Source organism: Amphiprion ocellaris, chromosome 4, assembly GCF_022539595.1.
Source record: "Amphiprion ocellaris isolate individual 3 ecotype Okinawa chromosome 4, ASM2253959v1, whole genome shotgun sequence".
Classification (NCBI taxonomy): Eukaryota; Metazoa; Chordata; class Actinopteri; family Pomacentridae; genus Amphiprion; species Amphiprion ocellaris.
The window spans coordinates 33,696,357-33,716,527 of NC_072769.1; the positions used below are offsets into that span (position 1 = coordinate 33,696,357).

The window sequence follows — 20,171 nt, forward strand, 5'->3', positions numbered from 1 at the left end:
TGATAAATGACCACCAACATCACACTTCACTGCGGTCTAAGTCTCATCAGTCCCACCTCCGTTCATTACTGCAGCAAAGTGTTCATCTCATTAGCTGAAGCCTCCCGCCTCGGTCATCTTCCACGTGATGGAGCAGCAGAGTGGAAATGACCTCCAGTGTCAGATAATGTTCACCATTAATCAGCTCACACTCTACAAACAGCTGCCTCACTGCTGTTAGCATGAATACAAATGGGGCTCCTATTGTCAGGTGGTTTTGTTCGTCTGTCGCAGCGAAAAGTGACGATTTTCTTAATTTTCCCCCGGTTCGTTTTTCATTCTCTGAACTTCCCTCCTGTGACTGTTTGTACGCTCATTTTATCCAGACTTACTATGTCTCTTGTTAGAAATCACATCTTTTTCCTTCTCTGCAGCACCTCCCCACCTTTGGGGTTTTACATTTTGCTGCTGCTCTTCCTTTTCCACTCTGTCTCTCTTAAATGTCTTTTTTGCGTGTCAACTTCAATCTGTCGTCTTTCTCGTCTCACCACGAGGAAACTCAGCTCTTCCCACCTGTTGCTTTTTCTTATTTTATCCACATTTTTTCTTCAGATCTTTCCAAATCTGCATGTAGTCCTGTGAACTGATGTCGTTTTATGCACTTCCCCATTTTTCAAGAACCCAAAGTGGTAAATTCTGCATGTTTAATCTGTATTTAATGTATTAATCACACTCTGTTCCAGATTATTTTCTTCTATGAACTTTAATATTGAATTTCTCAGGTACAACGTGTCTTTTTCCTGTTAAAAGGGTGTTTTCCTTGCCACTGTCGCCTTTTGGCTGCTCTGGGGTTCAGACATATGGGTTCTGTAAAGCGTCTCGAGACAATTTGACTGTAATTGGCGCTATATAAATAAAATTGAATTGAATTGAAAAATTAAATATTTTAATTTCATGTGCAACATTGTCAATGTAATGTGCAACATTTAATTTCCATTTCATGTTTTAGATTTCATTATCATATGTGATTTTAGCTCAGTATAACTAAAGTCACAGAAAAAAGGTTCTCATTTTCATGTTAACCTTGTTTTGTTTTAGATGTCTGACGTCTGATTTAAGGATTTAAGGAAAAAATAGCAAATAATGTTTTTTAATTGTTATGTTACAGAGTTTGCTATTATTTTAAATTACAGATAATATCTAATAAAGTCACTGAAAAAAGTACTCATTTACATGTTAAGCAAAATAAATAAATGGATAAATTAATAACAAAGGCCTAAAGTGTAATACATCAAAAACAGTATTTTGTTCTTTTAAGTAACAGGTAATTTTACATTATTTTTTACAGTATTTAAATCAGCAAAAATCATCATTGCCATTATTTGAAAAATTTATATTAAATGTGATTTTGTAAATTACAGATATCTACTAAAATCACAGAAAAGGGCATTAATTTACATGTTAATCGTCCCAAAAGGCAAAAACTGTAAATAACGTCCACATCAAAACTCTGTATTTTCATTCAACTGACAATTTGTTCTTTTACAATTTTTGACTGTAAGAAAGTTACACTGTTTTTATTGCATTAAAATCAACCCAAAACAGTATTATTTTACAGGCATGTAATGTTACTTGAAAGAAAAAAAAAATTGTAAGGATTGAAAAAACTGCTAATATTTTCTAAAAATGTTCATTTAAACACTTTTCCTGTTTCTTTTTTTTATTACATATAATATGTAAAAATAATATCTACATAAGTATCTCAAAGCAGTAATTCACATTTTATCCCTAAAATAAAAAGCCAAAACTGGACATATGTACACATCAAAAATCTGTATCTTTTAAAATCGTAATTTGTTCTTTTTTAACGTTAAACTAATTTCACCGTATTTCAACTGGTAAAAAAATATTATTATTTTACAGGTATTTACTGTTATTTTGAAGGAAAAAAATTACGAAACGAAGGATAAAATAAATATTAAAAATACTTTTTACTGCTGTTTTCCAGCATTATTTCAGCTCAGTTATTTGATTTCACTAATGAATGTTGCTTATGGCTTTTCTACTCTTTAGGCACTGCATTTCTCATGTCCTGTCATTTTGTTTTTTTTCTGAGTAAAATGTGGCACAAAAATGACCCAAAATTAACCTGTTTTGAACATTTCTGAGCATGTGCAAGACTTGTTTTTGCCAAAAAGTGCTCTGCGGTGGGGACTGGAATCATCTTGTTGTGTCCAAGTCGTCTTTTGCAAGAAATCCAGAACATTTGTAAGATGGATGAGGTTTAACACCACATAGACACTGAATGTAATGTAAATCCAAAAAAGCAAAAAGACATCTACAATCCTTTAATGACTGTTCGTCTGCAGACTGGCTCTACTTTTGTTTGATTTGAAATAAAAGTGTAGTTTGCTGGACATTCTCCGTCTGCTGCTGTTGATTTCTACCAAACCAGCAGCTGCCAGCCCTGTTGGTTCGACAGAGGACTGAATGACTGAAGCCTGAGCCCACTTATTACTGAGACTCTCCAGAGAACACTGGAGGGGATTCGGAGATCCAAAGCTTCAAACAGAGGTCTGATTCCAAGACAGAAGAAGAAGAAGATGGAGGGATACAGAAGGAGGAAACAGGAGGATAAACTGTGAAACAAGGAAGTATCTGCACACTGGAAAAGAACCGGTTACTATGATACAGATGTTTGGTATGACATATTGTACATTATGGTCTGTTTTTTAACAGTCAATATGTCAAATAATTTTTTTCTTGTCAGTTTACTAGATATTATCTGTAATTTAACAAAGCAGGGACAATCTGCCAAATAACAGTGAAAAAAACACAATACAGTAAAAAAGTGTAATTGTACGGTCACACAATGTCAGAGAATGGATTACTATAAAACACAAATTTTTATAATATTTACAATTTGGACATTTATTTTGCATATTTTTTTATATATGCAAATTAATACTTTCTTCTGGAATTTTACCAATAATTATCTGTAATTTAACAAAACAGGGAAAAAACAGTAAACTGTTGAAAAAACTTTAATTTTTTACAGTGTGGTGGCAGTGAGTTCAGATGTAGAACAGAATAGAAAAGAGGAGCCTGTGTGCTCTGAGATATGACAAAAAGACAAGAGATGGTGAAGGAGCTCAGAGAGAAGTGAATCCGGAAGAAGAGATAAATGAGAGTTAGCCGCTGCGCTAGCTGCTGCAGTAAACAGCCAGTTTATAAACGTGAAATATGCTTCATCTCCTGTTGAACTGAGAGCACACAAATTAAAAGTGCAGAGCCCACATGAAGGAACGTGAACATCAGTCAGCGGATGAACACTGCAGCAGCACCGTGTCCTGACTTGACACTCGCGTCACTTCCAGACTTGTGTGAAGGGAAAATGGATGTACAGTAGTAAAGATGTTAACCGCTGGCTAAATGAACCACTGCATCACTTTTTTTATGGCCTCTCCAAATTCTGGCAGACGATATAAAACACCTTTAACACTGCATAGCGGGTTTTTTTGGAGCTCTAAATGCTTGAAACATAAAAAATGCATCAGAACGTTTGAAACAGGAGACGAATCTTGTCTGTGAAGCATATTTTAAACATATTTCAGCGGAGATGTATGCAGAGTAAGCAGCACCAAATCATATCTGTGATGCTCTTTAAACGTCTCAGATACACTGACACAGGTAGACGTGGATTTAAAGGCTTGATGTGACAAAATAGAAACGTCAACCCAGATACAGGAAACGTCTGCATTAGTCAGTGTTGCCTTAGATGCAGTTCATTCAGGCTTTAGGCGGCCCGCTGCTTTAGCTGAGAGCGAAATATCTCGGTAGGTTTTCCATGGACAGGCAGGAAATTTTCCTTTTACACGTATGGATTTACATGAAATTTGGTCAAACAAGTTAATTCTCTGTACCCTAAAACCCACCTTGAAGTTTAAAATTGCCAAAACATTTTTTGCCAACATTTTTACTTCACTCTACATGTCACATTAAAAATTTGTCATAAACTGACCATGAATTTTACATTTGCACTAAAAAGATCAGTGTGGCAGAAGCAGAAAATGTTAGGACAGAAACTAACAGGGGTTCTGAGGTTTAAATATGCCACTAACGGATGGAACTGCATCAGTGTGTTCTCTTTTCACAGTTGGGCCAAGAAGTTAACGGAAGATAAATATAACCATTATGGGTTTTGTAAAATGACTAAGTGTCAAGGTGGCCAGTGATTTAACGCTGAAATGAAAACGCAGGAAACGGTGAGTAAAAATGCGAAAGGAGCAAAAAAAAAAAAAAAAAAGTCCAGAAATGGGTTGTTTTTGTTCTGTGCAAACACAGCCTGCAGTTCTGCCAAAAAGTGTCAGAATTTTTGTCACGAGCCTGTTAGTTGCACGAGAGTCACTAATGGCTTTTTGGTTGCCCAAAGCAACATAGATTTTTTGGATTTTTACAAAATGTGGTTTGAGTGAATGGTGTATTTTTTTTTATTGATTTTTTAAATGAGAAATGTAGAAGCAATTTTGATGAATTGTCTCAATTTTGAGCTTAGATTTGGTTAAGATTCCCAGCATCAGAGATGAGTAGACCACAGTTTTTACGGTTTCTGGCCCTGTCAAATGGTGTCATTTTGGTCATTTTTGAAAGACAACATGCCTTTTCAACCTGCTGGTGGTTTTTTGGGTTAAACAAAAGGTCAAATCTATCAGAAACAGACTCACAAATGGTATCGCTGTGAGGATGCTAGCATGTCTACTGCTACCACACCAAGCTGCTAAAGATCAGAAACAAACTCTGACCTCGGCTTTAGTTTTCTGACTTTTTCTCTCTTTTACAATAACCAACACGACCTCACAGAGATGCTACTGTGGCCTTTATACTGTGCGAGCATTTGTACAAATGATAGTAGTAGTAAGTCAATAAATCACTACTCTTCCCTCCCACATGGTTTTGTAATGCTGCTGGTTTCCTGCAGGCCAGAGTCCAGCAGCTGCTGCATTCAGCGTTTGTAGTTTCAATTTGTTCCAAACTGCTCCACTACAATACACAAGCCCTCTCAACATCTCTTTGTTTGTCTGCAGACGGACATGATAAAGCAGAACTGCTGTGCAGCCATAAAAGAGAGAGACGAGTTAATGCATTTTTCCGGGCGAGATGAACAACAAAGCCCCACGGGTCTTATGAAAGCCACTTCAAACCCAACAAATGGGAAGCAAAACAAATAAGTCAGAATGACAAGTAGGGTCTCGAATGAGTTAAATAACTGAATCTAAGTGACAGAGGAAATGTAAAAGCCAATGGAAAATCAAATCCGACACTAATCTGCACTCAGGTATGCGTTTTAGCCTTATCTTTATGCCCCACAACGTTGTTCCCAGCATCATTCTGCCCCGTTTGTTTATATGTGCAGCGAACTGTGAAGTGCGAGTTTAAAACAAGCTGGCTGTGAGGCTGTGACTCTTCAGTTGAGGTGGGGGCAAAGCTTAGCGGGCAACAGGCCAATATGTCTTTTAGCCTGTTTACAAGAGGACCTCACGCCAGCATTAGGGGCCCACAAGCAGCTTAAAAAGGTTTAAGCGAACATCGAGCGTTAGGTTTGCAGGACAAAAGGGTAATGAGAGCGAGAGCCATGCTGGGCTGCTTTTATTGTTTTTCTCATCAAACATTAATTTTCAGATTTCGGTTTTGTGCCCTAAAAAACATAAAGCCCACAGGAACAGCTGGAGGACAGAGATGAATATCAGGTTGGTTTGATTAGCTCTGGATTAATCGGTAAATCCCAGGTTAGTAGATGACCTGACATATCTTTGAATAGAGGAAAAAGAGCAGACAATCCTTGAGTTATGATTTTATTCTGAGTCAGACGCATAAATGTGTAGTTGGCCTAAAAAACTAATTGTGCATATGAGTGTAACTCCATATAGCTTTATACAGTTAATTTCAACCTGGTATATTTCCCTTTAATGTGGCTTTAAGTGTCAGACTAACTTTGCCCCATGTGTCTCCATAGAAAGCAGGTTTTTACATGTATCATTTTAATCTAATGAACTCGAGGCAGTGTCTAGGTAATATAAAGTCCTGCACCTCTATGGAAACAGAACAACCATGTGAAGAAGGAGAGAGAACTCAGAAATGTCTGTTGTTCTGATGCTGCAAATCACAGAAGCAGAAAATCTTAAGTTGAGTTTCTTCTTCTTCTGATAATTAATAGTATATCACAAAAAATGACAAAAAAAAAAAAACCTGGAATTAACACGTTGCAACATTTTTTCAAAGTGTCCTCAGGTGTTGCCAGTACTGGGAAAACAGGCTCTACATACCATCGATATTTATTATTTATATTTTAAATGTGTTTATTTCCATACTTCATCTAAACAAAGCACAGTTCAGCCAAAAAGTCCCTGAATTTTTGTAACAACACTGTCAGTTTCAGTTGAGTCAGTCATGACTTCCATGAAGCTGCAAAGACAACTGAATGTTACCTTTTTTTATTTAGATTTTTTTACAGAACCTACCAAGAGCAAATGGTTTATTTTTGATAACATTTCAAAATAAGACATGTAGCATGAAGACATTCTGAAAAATGATCTTAATTTGAAGCTTAGAGTCGTTTAGGTTTCATGACAAAAGGGCATAGATAAATAACTGAAGGACTGCTGTAAAGCTGAAAATATGAAAAGTCTCTCAGTTTTTACAATTTCATTTTATGATAAATCATGGCAATTTTGTGAAGACAACACACCTTTCAAATTGGGCTGAGGATTTTGTGGTTCAAAGGGTTAATAGAAAATACATCAGGTTGAAAAAATGTTTAATCCTGTTTAAAAGCTTGAACCAAGAGCAGGAAAAGAATGAAATAATTTTTTTGTTATATTACCTGTACCTGCTTTAGTTTCAGCTTAATCCACTGTTTACTGCTTGATTTACTTTTCCATTTGATTTTACTTTCAGGTGTGTCAGAGACACAAACTGTGATGTGAGGGAGCAGCTGGAAGAGGTTTGTAACCCTAAATTTAACAGTTAATTAAAAAAAGACAGACTCTAAGAAAGACAGAAAGAGGAGGAGATATCCAGAGTTTTACTTTCCTTTTTCCTGCTGGGGAGGGACTGTGCTAACAGGTTTTCTGCTGCCACACAAACTGGCTGTCAGGACAAATGGTTGAGCTGGGCCGGAAGGCGAAAGTCTCGATTTACCAGTTGATCTACTTTTCAAATCTCATCTATGGTCATAAGCTCTGTGGAGTGACCGAAGGAATGAGTTTTGGGTACAAACGGCTAAATGAGTTTCCTCCATTGGGTAGATGAAGTTTAGAGTAGAGTAGCTGCTCCATCATGAGGTGGTTCAAGCATCTGATCAGGATGACTCCTGCACCTTTCTTGGAGGTTTTCCTGTCAAACTGGGAGGAGATGCTGAGGTAGAACCAGAACTCGCTGGAAGGATTATATATCTCATCTGACCTGAGAACATCTCTGGAATCCTCAGAAGAAACTGTAAAGTGTTGTTGAGGATATTGACGTGTAAAATGACCTGCTTAGCCTGCTGCCACCACAACCTGACTCTGGGTAAGTGTTAGTACGGTCTGCATGAACCTTTACAGAGATGTGAAGACAGAAAGCATGATTTGACTTGTAGAAACACTCTGTCTGGTAAATGCCTGTCTTTCCTTGTTTATAATGACGGCTGGTCAGAAATTGTGCTCAGCCTCATTCAGGTAATCCTGGACTTGACAAAGCTCCTCTAGAGTAACATTATGTCACCAGCTGACTAATAACATTCACACTGTAGTAGGGCAGCACAGGTAGAGCTCAGTACTACTGGCTAACTGTTACCTATGAGAGAGTTGAGGGAAGAGTACGAGGACACCCGTCGCATCTTGTCGATGGTTTCGAAGGAGAGGATGTACTCGTCATTGTCGGGGCTCCCTAAGGTGCTGCTGGCGCTGCTGCTGGTGCTCAGGTTACCAGGAGAAAAGGCTGCTGGTCCACCTGGATGAAGGAAAGCAGGAAATCAAACATTACAGATGCAATCAGTTAAACAGAAGCACTTGAGCAGCTGTAAATGTGGAGTTATGGACAGTATATTAAGGTTTATTAGCAGCGTTGTTATTGGACAAAGACACAAATAAAGCAAACATTCAAACACGCTGTGAGGACAGTAAACAGTGTGAGCAGTGCAAACAATAGAACCTGCTCATAACTTCATTTCAGCTGTCAGGTCCAGTCATCGCTGGCTGTACCTCTCTTTATCAGCAAACATTACTCTGACTCATATAAACCCAAATGCCATGCATCCTCCAAACAAACTGCAAAGCTGAAACGTGGAGATGGAGATTTGTGGAGAATGAAAATAGGCTTCGCTCTGCGCTCATTGATGATAAACACCCCCTGCGTATCGGAATAAGCACGAGAATGTGAATTAGAAACGGTGTCAGCGGGAGGTTAGGAGCTTCACCCAGTGCCAATGATTTAACGCCACTCAGGGCTTTATGCATTAGTCAGTCTAGCAGTGGAAGCTTGAAGCTTTAGCTGTCTGGATCAGTGAGCGGGACACAAACAGGAGCTCAGTACTGACAGCAGGTCGTGTACTTGAAAAGCTGTGGACGCTGAGTGACACGACTCTGGCTTAAATTATTATATGAATATTTCACTGAGCATTAGGATTATCTTTCATAATTATGCATTTATTTTTAGGAAAAAAATACTTTTACTGCCATAAACTGACATTCGAATCAGATTCTTTGACACATTTCACCTGAAAAACATTCACACATGCTTAACTAAAACAAATCTGAAATTAATGTCAAATTAAAGCGAACAATACCTTTGCCACCGCAGTGTGTGGAATAAGTAATGGGATATGCAGGTTTAAAGGTAACGATGCAGATACAGGTGAAGGTTTTCTGGTATTTGCAAAGCAGAAATAACAGCAGGATGCTCAAAAAATGTCAAGCAGGACTACAACTATTTAGCAGGTCTGTGTGTGTGTGTGTGTGTGTGTGCTTGTACAGGTAATTAAAATCATTTAGTTTCATGTGAGGTAAATCTGACATTAAAACACCTGATTTCACGCTTTAAATTAATTTTTGGTTGCACACTTGCCTCCTAGTATTATCTACCAAGGCATTTCAGGCATTTAATGAACATTGTTAACAGCAAACATTATGCACTTTTTTGCAAAGATTGTGTCCAAAGTATGGCTGGAAACAGTGGTTTTGCTGTTGGAGCATCGACATTTCGAACTGAAACATTCAAAAAGGACAATGACTGAAAGAAATGTTTCAATGTCAGGCAGCCACAGATGTCAGTAAGTGCTAACTGAATTTAACACTGCTTGTGATATAATTAAAGATCTTATCCTGATGAAAAATACCAAAACATTTATCAGCAACTCCCTTTTTGTCTACAATGAGTTACATATGTGTTAAGAAATTACCAGTGGGTGTAGGGACTGACTAAAAGGTAACACACCATAAGACAGGTTTAGAAAAGTTGGCTGCACCTAAATGAAAAAGTTTGGTGTAAAAGTGCAATGAGGGTGTAAAGTTTGAGACCCTGTGAAATGATTGTCAGAAAAACTAAATGTCAGCAACTACACACCAGCTTTACAAGTGGACAAATTTCCATATACTGACAGAACTATTAGGCAACATGGACAGGCAACATTCGCTGTTAGAGCTACTTAATTTAGCCACTAGTGGAGTATTAAAATGCTGTCCTAGTGGACTTCATTTTGTCATGAGAACGTGATCGCTGGCCAGAAGTCCTTAATCACCACGTCAGTCTTTGTCATGGTGCCCATTACAAGCTAAACCTCCACAATGCTCTCTGCTTGCCAACCTGAATTGTCCGTAGTCTGAGCAACACCTCCTCAGGTCACAATAGTATTAAAGACAAATGACTTTCAATTTTCCATCTCATTTACAGATAAAAGTGGCTCAACCAGGTACTACAGCTAATCTACAACACATCTTTGATATGCTTGCTCTTCATCTTCTGCCTTATCAGTTAATATATTTTTAAATAAAAATGGCAATTAATCAATTACAGTTAATCATTAACATTCCTAATTAAAATTGATAGCAAATACTCATTGTCATAACAACATAACACACGACAACAGCTCAAAGATGAAGTCCTATCCACTTATAATTCTAAGCTTCAGGCTTACTGTTCAGCACCACGGACAGCTCATCAGTGCAGCCTGTGAGTTGTCCGTGGTGCTGACTGATGAGCTGTCCGTGGTGCTGAACAGTCAGGCTGACTGTTCAGCACCACGGACAGCTCATCAGTGCAGCCTGTGAGCTGTCCGTGGTGCTGACTGATGAGCTGTCCGTGGTGCTGAACAGTCAGGCTGACTGTTCAGCACCACGGACAGCTCACAGGCTGCACTGATGATCCTGAGCTGAGCCCGAGAAGCTCTGCAGCATGTTTGTCCTTTTATTCCCTCCCTCCTTTTGGTGTAAATATAGAAAGTACTGCTCACATCTGACCAAACTGTCATCGGTCAAACAATCTCCAAAGTTACTTTCATTAGGAGAAAAGCTCTACATCAACAGCTGTCTTGGATTAATCCATTATTTTTGGCAGTGGGAGGAACAGATTATTTGTGATCACTTTTTAACTGGTCAAGTTTAACAGAGACTCTAAACTATTCAACGTTTCCTGGATATGTACTCAGAGTCGCCTCTCCAAACTAACTGACAGCACGTGAAGGAAGTTGTTGGTGTGGCTGGATTTTGTTCAAGAAGAGTTTTTAAGAATTTACACTTCAGAAAATGTTAATACACACACACACACACACACACACACACACACACACACACACACACACACACACACACACACACACATATATAAACCCGTTTAAGTGACCTGAAACACAGTTTATATGTGAATAAAAAAGTTAATTTTGCAGAACTACCAACCACAGATAATGTATCAAACCTCAAAAAACCTGCTATTGGTTGTTCCTTTGATTTAATTATTCATTCATCCCTCCTTCAAATGTATCATTATCTCTGCTTCGACTTATTTCTCCCGTGTAGTCTGGCAATGCCAAACAAATACAAAATAATGTGGAACCTCTCATCTCAGTTTTAATTTCCAAGGGGGGGGGTTCATCACCGAAGGTAGACCAAAATACTTCTGAACACAGTTAGACGGACAAATCATGATATAGCGCTAAAGTAAAATAGTGTGTCAACACTTTAACAAATAAAACAAAAGCTCTGAGAATTACCTGACTCCTAACAGAGATGAATGATTTGGGTAACATGTAAGTATGATTTTTCTGTCAGATATTGCAATTTAATTTGTGATATAATTGTTTAAAGTGGAATTGCACTTCATTTGACGCTGTGGGACAGATTTAAACGTGATGAATTACTAAACACCTGAGATGCCATCAAAACCATGGCTGTCACACAGGAAGGATGACATGACTTTTCTCTTGTACCTTCTTCATTGAGGTTGAGGTTCTGCAGGCTTTTGTTCAGGTTTCTTGCAGTGGTAGCAGCTCGGATGTTGGTGTAGGAGTTAACGGATCGCAGGCGAGGGATGGCCGGACTGTCCCTCACTGGAGTCAGGTTACCAGGCTCTGAATGTAGGAGGAGGGCAAAAACATTGTGTCAGAAGTTTAAAAACTTGTCATGATCAGACTGAATACAGAGAAATTCATCTTTAATTATCTCCAAACATCAAAACACAATTTAAACTACTTTTCATTGTGCAGAAATCTTAAAACTGTCAGGTAATTGAGCGATTTTCCATAAAACTGGGAGAAGTCCTGCATTTGGAAGGATAACACCATATGCAGATGACACTCCTGTTTGTCTATAACAGTATTTTAAATTCATTTTATTCAACATAAACTTGATCAATTTTGGGAATTGTATAGCTGTATGATTATAGTTGCTATAAAAGGATAATTTTCTGTGTGGATGGTCATTCAGTGGTAATATCAAGCTACCACCTGGGAGAGTCTCACACTTTTATGAATCTTGTGCATGTAAAACCTGGAAACAGCTGAGATTTGATTATAGCATCCATGTTGGCCACTACATACCTGCAGTGTTGGCCGGCGATGGTACCGAGTAGTTCTTCTCCTCTTCTATAAACTGGAGGGCAACTGTGCAGAAGTTACTCTCATACTGAACCACTAGGTGACTCAGTGCCACAACCAGCTCCTGTGAAATGAAAATAATGTGCAACATAGTGAGCATTCCTGTGATTTTACAAAAATGGCGCCAACAAGAGTTTAGGAAATATTACTTGAGCATTATTGGGCTCTTGGTTGAGTCAAGCAGCACAGATTTTTTTGCTTATTTTTTTATCTTTTTTTTTTTTTTTTTTTTACAGAATCTGTAAAAATGTCTTGGTTAAGTTTTCTGATGGAGTGGCTAGTAAAAAATTCAAAGATTCTGTGTTTTTTATGGTTACTGGCTCTAATAAATTGAGTTATTTAGGCCAACACACCTTTCAAACCCACTGGCAGGTTTAGGGGTTCAGACGGTTGATAATAGACCTATAATAATTATTCTTATCTTTGCTGGGTCCTTGAACTTTTCATCAGTGTTGGGATATTCGCCTGGAAAGTTAACCTAATCTATGCAAGAAATTGTGTTATTTAACCAAAATCACCAATTACTCATTTACAGATTTGCCAGAAATAAATACATTTCTCTAACCAGATACTGTGAAAGACAAAACATGTCATGCTCCTCTGTGAAACCTAGAAGCCGTTAGTGACTCGGCTGTGACCAACAGACACATGAAGAAAATTCATGTAAAAGAAAAATTATAAATCTATCTTTCTAGTACGTAGAGTCTCTCTTTTTAATACGTTGGTAACACCTTTGGACTTAGAAAAATGTACTGTGTTGATTCCAGGGTTAGGGTTTTTTACATTTTTGTAAAATACATAATCAAAGAAATTTAACTTTTCTTTTTCTTTGTATGATTTATGGCATTGTGACTCTGTCATACAGCATAAAATACATTTCTAAGTTTTCTCTCCTTCTTCATGGTTGTTCTGTTTCCATAGACATACAGGACTTTATATCGCAGTAAAAAATGAACCCGCAGTGAGTAAAAATGTGGCAGTAAAACATGAAAAATTTCTTGGGGTTTTGAGGGTTAAATAGCTATCATCACTAGCGGCATACAGAGACAACCCTAATCTGCACATAAATAGAAATGTAAAAATGACACGCTGCAGTATCACATTCAGTTACAAGCACCAGCCATGTGCTGTGACTTCTAGTCTTGATGTTAAGCTAAAGAAAAAGAAAAAAACAGAAACCTATTCCTTTATATTAGATTATGAAGGGATCAGTCTATTTGTTTGCTTTATTTGGATAATAAACTTGACATTATCCAACGCAGAATGTGTTCCTGAACTGAATTATGTATTTGTTTGTCTTCCAATCCTATATATATAATAACATAATAATCAGTATGTATTGTGTGTAGTTGTGTGTGTGTGTTGTGTGTTGTAGCGACCTTTCGGACCACAGGGCTGCCGTCGTTGATGAGCTGAGCCAGCATCATGGCCACGTTGTGATCGATGGTGGTCGAGTGGTCCGTCCTCTCCGCTGAGTTTCCTACAAACGTCCCGAGAGCAAAGACAGCAGCACACCTCACCTGCAGAGACACGAACATGGCAACGCTTTAAAACTTCTGATGCAATGCAGCTGTAGGGAGGAAATTAAAAATATAAGGTTCCAAGTTTCGGATTTGGTGCATATCTCTGTCTTTTTAAACTGTAGGGAAAGTCAGGATTTGCACTTTTGCCTCCAAACCCAAATATCTGTTTTCCAAACTCATACAAAACTGTTTGACTGTCCTGTGAGACCAGAAGATGAAAGTTTTAGATGTAATTATGGTTTAGTTTTCTGTCTGAGTTTATCAGAGCTGCTTTTCCTCACTCTAACTCATTACTTCCTCGACCCGCTTCATTGGATGTTTAATCTAAACTTGCTGTCGCCCAGAAAAAAATTTCCGTCAGGGACCAGTTTTACAAACTGAACAAAAATTACAAGACAAGGATGGATCTTTGGTTTAATTGTCTGTTGTTTTGCAGGCGTCAGGATGCATCACCGCTGCTTGTTAATCTTAGGATACTGCTTTAGTGGAGTTAAAGCACACAGATGTCACTGTGATACAGTTTGTCTGCTCTGATTTAAATGATCAGCTGAAACATTTCACATGAACATATTGTAATTTACTTCCTACAGCCTGGGAAGGAAAGATTATTCATAAAAGCTGTGCGATTTGAAAACAAATCTAAACATAAGACTTTATGCTTTGGAAGATATCAGACTCAGAAAACCTGCACAGCCTAATACAGTCCAACACAACAGCTCTCAGTTAATTCTAATTCTACCATCACTACTAAGATGTGTTGATTCGAATCTATTGTACTTCCTAAAGCCAGAATTAGCGATGCATTACAAAAGCATATTATCTTTAAAAACATTGCTAAAATTACAACATTTATCTGCGTCAGAAACCGTAAAAACCGACAGAATCGTCAGACTTTAAACTTTCCAACAGCATTTGAAGTACTCATTTGTAAGGCGTCATTGCATCAGAAAAATTGACCAAACCTGAGTTTACTTCATCAAAATCACTTTATTCAACTAGTCTCATTTAAAAATAATTCAAAAATAAACCATTTCTTTAAACCAGATTCTGTCATGTGACAAAAATAGGGGACTTTTCGGCTGAACTGCAGGCTGTGTTTACACAGAGCACTGATTAATTCTGTCACAGTTCAAGTTCAAATTCTCTCTGTTTTACAGTTTCTAGCTCTGATTAATGGTGTAACTGTGACGAGTTTGAAATCCATCATCAGATTTTGGAATTCTTTAGCTCGACATGACTACCACAGTCAATGTTCAGTGTGTGTACTGTGTATATACTGTATGTGTGTTGTGGTTCTGTTCCCTCAGACTTCAGCTGAAACTTAATTAAACTCTGCTTAGTCACTGATCTGCATCCCTTTCATAAGTCTGGGGGACTTCAGATTTACTTTCATCAGTTTACATTCATCGGCGTACAGTTTTCAACCTAAAATTTACATGATTTACTTTATGAGAAGGTGGTATTTGTCCCCAATGTGGCTGTGTAAAGAGATTTATGTCCTCACAACATAAGCAAAACACACAGTAATATGCCAATTTAACACCTGCGTAGGACTTTAAAATCCACTCATTTACCTGTAAATGCTTTCTTTCTGTAAAACGTGCACAGATCAGTCAGTCTGAGGCTCCAGTGGCCTTGAATAACTCCAAAATGCAAATAAAAAAGCACAACGTGAGGAGTCAGAGGAGCTAAAGTGCGTCTGACAGACAGATGTGCCTGCAGACCTGAGCTTCGACCCGACACCTGAAGCAGCTGTTTGTCCAGGTGAAGGAGGAAGCTGCTGCTGGAAACAGATGTTCCTTGTGTGAGAACGTCCGGGTGAATTTCAGGGCAAACTCTGCCTCGCCGTCCCTCCGGTCCAAACACGACCCGGGTAGAGGCTGGTCGACTGCTTGTAACATGCCGGGTACACAATTTATGACATTCAATGTCTGACCACAGATTGCATATTTCTACTGAGGATTCCTGCACTTCAGTGCTGAATACAAGATACAGTTTTATTCAGTGTATAGGGAGGTATGCGCTTTACGAAGACGTTGATTTAATGTATAACAGGACGCAAATATCTCTTAAAGTGTGGCATGTATACAAATATATTTTACAACTGTTTAAGAAAGGATAATGATGAGGTGCAATCACCCCATCTACAGGTTTGTAACGCATGTTATATTGTTTTCTAAAAATCACCAAAGTTTCACAATATGTCAGAGAGAGAAACCACAAAATGAGAAAGAATTGTCTGATTTTTCTACAGTTCTTGAACTAATCGTGTGTGACTTTCTGTCTTCTTTGGAGAAATCTAAGCTTCAAACTGAGATGTTTTAACATCCTTACCTCGGGGATGGGATCCGACAGCAGAGTGTAGAGCTTCTCGTGAGCGCTGTCTCGAACTCCACACCAGCGAGCCGGGTCAAAGTTCTGCCAGATGCGTCCGAGGCAAATGGCCACCCACTGACGGAGCAGCGGGTGGGGGTCCGACAGCTGCTCCAGGCAGTTGGCTATGAGGTTTCCCTGCAGACAGGCCTCCTGCAGGGGACAATGATCAGCGAGAAAAATTCAGGTGTTAGTTGTGCACTTGGAACTTGTATTTTTTAACGTTCTGAACCTCAAAACCTGCCATTTTGTTTGAAAGGTAGATTGACTTTTTGAAAAAAAGTAGTTAAATCACTGGAATTACCGCATTTATTAAAGGCACAAACTGTAAAAACAGAGCAAATTGTCAGACTCTCAATTTTCCATGTAACCTGCAATTGTTGGGAAAATCAACTAAATCTATGCAGTAGTAGTGAGACTAGAAGCAAAATACTGCAGCAGCTTATGACTAAAGTTTAAAGCTGTGTGAGTAAAAGAGAAGCTCTGATTTGTGTAGTTCAACTTTCTGAACTCCACCTGTCTTCTAAAGTTAACCAAAATTACACCATTTATCAGAGCCACAAACTGAAAAAAAACAGCGAATCATCAGATGTTTGAATTTCCAACAGGTCATGAACTAAACTAAAATCTGTCATGATATTCTTGTTTTCATCATTCAGCAATCATTTAATTCCACAAGTCTCATTTAAAAGTTCCTCTGTGCAGCCTAGAAATTATAACTGACTCAGCTGCGACCAACAGCCACATGACAAAAACCCAGTAAATATTCGACTGAACTGCAAGTAGTGTAGACACAGAACAGAGACAAACAAACAAGAGAGAATGAAAGGAAAATGTATCTTATAAAAAATGTCAAAATTACATCATTTATCAGCGGTAGAAAGCAAAACCAGAGAATCATTAAATGTTTGACTTTCCAACAGGGAATGAATGACATCTGTGACATCTTTGATCAATAAAATAAATGCAGCATGGCTCGACAACAGTCTACAGAGTAAGCAAGCAAGTTATTGGATGATACATTCTGCATGGCGAAACATCTTTCTACAGATGATGTGCAGAGCAACGTGAAAATCACCTAAATTGCAGAAGTTATAAAAATGCAAACAGTAAAATATCTATATAGGATGTCGTCTATGGTGAGGAAAAATTTGCCTATAAACTGTTTAGGGCTCAGATGGTCTCTGTAAATGGTTAATGGAATTTAGAGAGATTTTAAAACTGTGAGATATAAAGAAACACATAATTTGCATCAGACACTGCAGTATTTAACCCTGATCCACCAGTTTATACCTTTAAAATGACAATGTCTGCATTGCTTATCAACACCTGCATCGTATGTGAGTGTAATTGTCCTGAATGAGGCTTTGGACTGAACAGTGCTGCAGCTCATTATCCAGTAAATCAGCTCTAACCTGTAACCTCACCAGACAAAAGAACATGAGCTCTGGAGCAGGATGACTTTTCCCTTTGAACACATTGTATTGTATTTTCTGTGAACAAAAGGTAATTGGTCCATCAAGGTGTGAGACGGTCTGACGTACGGTGGAATAAAAAAAAAAAAAAAACAGAAAGCTGGTTGATCTTTACAAAAGTATTTTTTTTGTTTGTGCAGAGCAATAACACACGTTTTCTCCTCTTCCTGTTTCCAGCTGCCTTTGTGCTTCTCCTTTTCACCGATTGTCACAAAAGCAGCCCTTCAGCTGACTATTAAGGACATATAACTTTGTGAAAAGTAAGAAAATATAATAATACAAAGTGCTGGTTGGAATGAAACAAAGACTAACAAGGTAAAGTTGATGCAATGTGCACTCTGAGGCTAGTTCATTGGGTAAATATATTAAGTCTAATCTAACTTTGTGTATTCTTTTACAAGAAAAGTGTTGATTCAGCTGCAGTAAGCTAGTTTTTTACGGTATCCAGGCAGGGTTTTGGGCAGCATCACGCTTAAGTGTTTCCAATATTTCATGCGTAATCATGCAGTAAAACACCGTAAACTACAGCCTCAAAAATAAATACTCAGTTCACTAAGTATCTCTCGAATCTAAACCTTATTATCTTTGTAAAGGTAGATTTTATAGTGAGCCCTTTTGAAATGCATTAGATTTTACAGGTGAGGCTGATGTGTGTATATTTCAACAGCTTCTCTCTGCTGCTCAGAGGTTCTTCTTTATATAAAACAGAAATTCTGTCTGGATTTACTATTCAGTCCCAGTCACTCCCTTATTGCAGATTTTTCTATCAGTGTTAACAGCTGTGGATGTTTCATATTAACCTTCTGAACACAAAAGCAAAATCCCTTTTTTTCTATGTAGATTCTGTAAAATATTAAAAATTCTGTGCTCCACTGTGCAACTGTAAATTTATTAGAGACTCAGCTGCAAACTGTGCAGCTGTAGAATTGCTTGCAAACTGTTGATTTACAGAGTAGTGTGAGTAACAGTTAGGAGATCAGTATGGAATCAAATTTAAAATGTAAATAGGCAAATATCTTTAGTATGGAGCGCCACCATTTTGCAAATATCTTGTGGATACTTTCTGAATAATTACAGGCTTTTCGTAAAATAAATAAACCAAGAAATTCAACTTTTGATTTTTCCTTTTTTTATGGATATGGTTTAAAACTGTGTCATAGTGCATAGAAGACGTTGTATAATTCTCTCTCCTTCTTCACGTTTGTTCTGTTTCCATAGAGGTGCAGGACTTTATATTGCAGTAAAAAAATTACTAAACAGTGACATAAAATGTCAGTGGAGCAGAAAATGCCCAGAAAGTGCTTGGAGTTCACAGGATTAATTAATATCCTACATTTTAATTGAATCTTCTTCACTTTGTAGCGTAATTTCTGTTGTTTTGTTGCACAAATAAAATCTAAAGCCATCAACAGGTAAATATGGAAACTGTACTGCATCAATGGCTAATTGAAAGAGATGAAGATCTGAAAACAGAAACTCAGCACTTCAATGTGCTTTAAAATTGAAAAATAACCTAAAACCATAGAATTTGGCTTCATACAGACACTTAGCTGACATAAATAAAAGCATTTACCAGTACGGTTATTGAAAATTTGATTACATGTGTCACCTCAGTGTGACGACAACATGACGAGGCGTCTGCACCAGAGTTTCCTGGAGAACATAAACACCTTTAACTCCTCATATCGACAGGACAATCAGAGCGCTCGGTGCTTCGTTTCCTACAAACTGAGGTGCGTGGCCCTCTAAACCCACCCCCACGATCCTCGTGTGCGTCAGATCGATTCCCTCAGCTCCGATCAAGCCTCCCAGCTGAAGCCAGACAGCTGGAATATTAAGACGTTCTGCGCGACACGTTCACAGCAGCAATACTGCAGTAATGAGTGCTGATGTTGAAAGTAAGAGGGGATAAATAATGGAGATGTGGAGCAGCAGAGAGTCCCTCTGTAATGTTGAAGATCATCTATTATTTACACAGACCTGAGAGAGGTGGGAGCATTAAGTACACAGGGAGATGGAAGAAGAATGGCTGTTCCTCAGCTCGACAGCACATACAGCTTTTCTGATTTGTCGCTTTTATATACTGTAATGTAGGGAGGGAAGAGAAGTACTATAAGTGGGAAAAATATCACAGGAGTCAAATAACATTCACAACTAGACAGAAAAATAACTGCAGAGTCTGAGCTAAAGGCGGTGATGGTGGAATATTTCTTGGAGTAGAAGTTTGTGAAATGACGACCTACATCATCCCAGCGTCGCAGCCTCAGACATCTGATCAGCTTCAGACACAAAAGGCTTCCATTCTGCTGCTCAGTTTTTTATTTACAATTTAATTACAGTAACTTCTCCATTGCAGCTTTTTCTGTCAGTGTTACCAGCTGTGGATGCTTCATATTAAGACTCCAGATCCATAAAAACTGTCTGCTGGTTTATAAGGCAGGTTTTCTATTAAAAATAGCCAAATTACACCATTAAGCAGACCCAGAAACCGCAAAAACAGAATGAATTGTTAGATTTTCCGACAGTCCTTGAACTATTCATCTGTGATGTCGCTTTCCATTGGAAAACCTAACTTCACCTAAGCTTAAAATCTTGATACTTCATTGATGTCGCTTTATTACATATTATCAATGCTATTCTCGTTTAAAATAATAAACCACTTATTCTAGTCAGATTCTGTAAAAAACACAAAATTTT

At 38.1% G+C, this 20,171-nt stretch overlaps 1 protein-coding gene across 4 annotated transcripts in view; it reads right to left on the minus strand.

Annotated features, from left to right (window-relative positions):
• Positions 1-20,171, minus strand: part of rptor (regulatory associated protein of MTOR, complex 1) — a 230,872-nt gene that overhangs the window by 45,554 nt on the left and 165,147 nt on the right. For all 4 annotated transcript variants that reach the window (XM_023268573.3, XM_023268571.3, XM_035947406.2 and 1 more), the window contains exons 17-21: positions 15,961-16,152; positions 13,483-13,623; positions 12,047-12,167; positions 11,438-11,578; positions 7,813-7,968 (exon numbers count right to left, since the gene is read on the minus strand). In XM_023268573.3, coding sequence (XP_023124341.2) covers positions 7,813-7,968; positions 11,438-11,578; positions 12,047-12,167; positions 13,483-13,623; positions 15,961-16,152 — 751 coding nt within the window. The remainder of the gene's footprint in view (positions 1-7,812; positions 7,969-11,437; positions 11,579-12,046; positions 12,168-13,482; positions 13,624-15,960; positions 16,153-20,171) is intronic.